The sequence below is a fragment of the Perognathus longimembris genome, chromosome 28 (genome assembly GCF_023159225.1).
Source record: "Perognathus longimembris pacificus isolate PPM17 chromosome 28, ASM2315922v1, whole genome shotgun sequence".
Taxonomy (NCBI): domain Eukaryota; kingdom Metazoa; phylum Chordata; class Mammalia; order Rodentia; family Heteromyidae; genus Perognathus; species Perognathus longimembris.
Genome location: NC_063188.1, coordinates 85,952,420 through 85,956,661, shown reverse-complemented (window position 1 = coordinate 85,956,661; position 4,242 = coordinate 85,952,420). Strand labels below are relative to the sequence as shown.

Below are 4,242 nucleotides of genomic sequence, written 5' to 3'. Positions count from 1 at the left end.
TGTTTGTTGTTGGGGTTTTTTTTTTGCCAGTCCTGGGGCTTGAACTCAGGGCTTGAGCACTGTCCCTGGCTTCTCTTTGCTCAAGGCTAGCACTCTGCCACTTGAGCCACAGCACCACTTCTGGCCATTTTCTATAAATGTGGTGCTGGGGAATCGAACCCAGGGCTTCATGTATACGAGGCAAGCACTCTTGCCACTAGGCCATATTCCCAGCCCCTTTTTTTGGGGGATGGGGTTTAACCTTGTTTTCCCTCTTCTCTCTCCTGGGACTACAACCCTGAGTCCTGTATGTTTGCCAAGCTTTCTGCCAGTGAGCCACACCCTCAATAAGAGCCAATTGCTTTTTTCTCTTTCTCCTTTTATTTTCTTTATATCCCTCTTCCTCTTTTATGGCCCTTCCCTTTCTCTTCTTTCTTATTTTTTCATCAGCATTTGCCTGGAACTCATGATTTTCTGGCTGCAATCCTCTTATCTAGCCTTCCCAGTGCTGAAATTACAGGTGTGCACCACATATACCAGCTAGCAGCCTATTTCTAGTAACTTTTGGGGGGAGGCCAGTCCTGGGCCTTGGACTCAGGGCCTGAGCACTGTCCTTGGCTTCTTTTTGCTCAAGGCTAGCACTCTGCCACTTGACCCACAGCACCACTTCTGGCCTTTTCTATATATGTGGTGCTGAGGAATCGAACCCAGGGCTTCATGTATACTAGGCAAGCACTCTACCACTAGGCCATATTCCCAGACCCTCTAGTAACTATTTTCAGCTATGGTCGTTAGCAAACATGGGGTAGGGAAAGGAGCTAAAAATAATCTAGATGAAATATATGGAGGGTGACTTCTGACTGAAACTATTTTTTGCCAGTTCTTAGGCTTGAACTCAAGGCCTGGGTACTGTCCCTGAACTTATTTTGTTCAAGGCTAACCCTCTACCACTTGAGCAACAGCAACACTTGTGGCATTTTCTGTTTATGTGGAACTGAGGAAACAAACCCAGGGCTTCATGCATGCTAGACAAGCACTCTACCATCAAGCCACATTCCCAGCCCCTTAAAACTATTCTTAGAGTATTAATAACTGCCCAAGAGGGTACTGTAAACTAAATAGCACCCACATGTACACCTAACACACAATCTGTATTTAAAGTAAATTACCCTTGCCAAGTGCCACTGGCTCACACCTGTAATCCTAGCTACTTCGGAGGCTGAGATCTCAGGATGGAGGTTTGAAATAAATCAGGGAAGGAAAGTCTATGATTTTTTTTTTTTGGCCAGTCCTGGGCCTTGGACTCAGGGCCTGAGCACTGTCCCTGGCTTCTTCCCGCTCAAGGCTAGCACTCTGCCACTTGAGCCACAGCGCCACTTCTGGCCATTTTCTGTATATGTAATGCTGGAGAATCGAATCCAGGGCTTCATGTATACGAGGCAAGCACTCTTGCTACTAGGCCATATCCCCAGCCCCTGTGAATTTTTTTTGGGGGGGGGGGGCAGTGTCAGGCATGGGGCTTGAACTCTAGGGCTAAAATTCAGGGCCTAGATGCGGTCTCTGAGCCTTTTTTTGCTCAAGGCAAGGGCTCTACCACTTTGAGCCACAGGTCCGCTTATGATTTTCTGGTGGTTAATTGGAGATAAGAGTCTCACTGACTTTCCTGCTGGGGCTGAATTTGAACTATGATCCTCAGATCTCAACTTCCTATGTAGCTAGGATTATAGGCTTGAGCCACCCATGACAGGCTCCTGAGACGCTTATCTCCAGTTAACTACTCAAAAGCCCGAAGTGGAGCTGTGACTCTGGTGATAAGAGTGTTAACCCTGAGTGCCCAGGCTCTGCGTCAAGCAAGTCAGGACCAGCATGAAAGAAAAGAGAAGAAAAAGAAGAGGGGGAAAAAGAAAGAAAGTGGGGGAGAGAAGGAGGAAAGGAAGAAAAAAAAACAAAGAAAGAGAAAAAGAAAGAAGGGAAAAGAAAGAAGAAAGAAAGAGAAAAAGAAAGAAAGAAGGGAAAAGAAAAAAGAGAAAAAGCGAAAATTACCGTTTTCCGGCTTCACGGGCTCAGGCTGTGACGTTGAGCAGAGGGTGGGGCAGAAAGCCTCGGGTCACAAAGGCTCGTGGGTGTTCCAGGCAGCATTATGAGATGCTGCCGCAAGGCATTGTGGGCAGACGCTGTGGCTAAGGCCATGTGAGCGTCTCGGACTTTCCTCTTGCTGGGCCATATGGCGAAGCAAGATTTTAAGCTGTATACTGACTCCTGGGCCTTACGTAGCCAACATGGAGATGGCCCCTTTTCATTTCTCAAGTCAAAACTCACTAGTGAGGACTTGAGGAGACTTCGGGGGATTTCCCCCAGTAAGTCTCGCTATCTTGAAATTCCGGAGGAAAAGGAAGAGGAGAAAGAATTAGCTCCCATAAAGTGGAAGAGCAAGAGTTCTAGCAGGTTCTACTATCAGGGATTGGAGAGAGCGAAGGAGCCAGGGGAAAGGTTTGGAGATTATATCAAGGAATGGAGGAATCGTAACACCAGGAATTATGAAGAGAGCCAACGGATCGGTGCCGCCTCCATCCACCGACAATCTGTGAGTGCCCCCATTAATGTCACCAAATTAGATCTAGAGAAACAAATGCCATGGGGGAGGGGGTGACCTGGAACACACCCATTTGGGGAGGGGGAAGGGGAGGGGTGTGGTATTACTTCAAAGAATTGGATCAGAAACCACTGGTAGAGAAAGGGGGGTGAAGGAAAGGTCTGATTATTCATCTGATCACCAGGAGGAGCCAGACCTGAAAACACCACTGGGACGAAATATCTATGAAACAGTATTCCAGAAGAACACACCTGACACTGAACCGAATGACTTGTTCCTGCCAGGCCGCATGACCTATCTCGTAGACCTGAATGACGAGGCCGAATCGGATGTCCCACTCACCGTGATCCGAGACAAGGCCGATTGTCCCATCTTGGAGCCTCACACTTTAGTGAACACAAGTGATGCCATCATCAGCAGGCTTTCCCAGGTGTTTTCACGTGTGAGGCAGGATATCTATGGTAAGAAATACAGGAAGAAGGAGCTGGGCGAGAAGAGGCCTTTCGAAGCCAGCTACACTTTTTACAACATTGGAGAACGTGCGCCCTGGCTTCCCAAGACAACGTGGGAGAAGATCATGGCGAGGTCCAGGGAATACCCTGGGGAGAAAAGCAAGGAATCAAACCGAGAATGGCTTCGAGAGCAAGCCTTCAAGGCAGGGAGGAGAAGGAGGTATCGAGCTCTCGAGAAATCCAGAGTAGCTCTTCGCAAAGAACTGGAATCAACCATGAAATTAATGAAAACTTTGAGTATCCAGTCTTCTCGCCTGGAAGGCACTGAATCCCTAAAGAAGCTGGACCTCAAGAAGCACCTAGGAAGTTTCTATCCAACCAATTCGTATATGGAATGCTACCCTGCCAAGCTGAGTGCCTTGGAGAAGATACACAAGGAAAAGAAGGAATTGCACGAGAATGAGAAGGGTTACAGGAAAGACCACTTACACCGTGGGGACTTTGAGACCCAGGAAGAATACAGGGAGTACCTTCGCAACAGAATTTCCTCCAAGAATGTTATTGCGATGATTGAAGAGTGGAAAACCTGGAGGTTCCGGGAAGATTATGACAAAGCCAAGAACCATCGTCAGAAGAAGAAGAAAGAAGGTAGAAAGCCTGAAGTCAAAAAACTAAAATACCCATCACCAGTTGTACCTGATGAAAATCCTCAAAGCTTACCCGCTGAAATTCCCAACAAAGATACAAGATAAGCTATGTGAAGGTATACAAAATGTTGCTGTGATCATTTGATCTCATTAAAATTGATTAACCTGCAAATAATAAATCTGTCATTATCACTCAAATGATGTCATAGTGTGTAACTATTAAGAATCTAATATATTGCTACTTCCTGTCATGGGAAGATAGCTGAGGTATTTTCAAGTAAAAAAAATCAGCATTTAACTTTATGGTAGACATGGTTTAATTGTATTAAATATGATTGGATTGTATTAGAGGTAGAATCATATGATTGAACATGTATAAAAATCTCACTATTATCTCTAAAGAGTATATTGGAAGAAAAGGGATAGAAACATTTTTTCCTTTATTCATTTGTGTATTTTGAAATGTTTTCTTTGGTAATTAAAACTTTCCTAGCATGCCCAAGGCCCTGACTTCTATCTCAAGTACCATGAAAGAAAAAAAAACTTAATATGTCATAAAGGAATGTGTTGG

The 4,242-nt window shown here is 45.4% G+C and overlaps 1 protein-coding gene across 1 annotated transcript; it reads left to right on the top strand.

Moving 5' to 3' along the window:
- Positions 1-2,203: 2,203 nt before the first annotated feature.
- LOC125343176 (protein Red-like) lies at positions 2,204-3,776 on the top strand. The gene is made up of 2 exons (XM_048335442.1): positions 2,204-2,563; positions 2,757-3,776. The coding sequence occupies exons 1-2, from the start codon at positions 2,204-2,206 to the stop codon at positions 3,774-3,776; spliced, it is 1,380 nt and encodes a 459-aa protein (XP_048191399.1).
- The last annotated feature ends 466 nt before the right edge of the window (positions 3,777-4,242 follow it).

What these genes read in the sequence shown, in the direction of transcription:
- LOC125343176 (XM_048335442.1), top strand. Translation starts at nt 2,204, where the DNA reads ATGGCGAAGCAAGATTTTAAGCTGTATACTGACTCCTGGGCCTTACGT. An exon ending in CCTCCATCCACCGACAATCT is followed by an intron (nt 2,564 to 2,756) that starts GTGAGTGCCCCC and finishes TCTGATCACCAG; the next exon opens with GAGGAGCCAGACCTGAAAAC.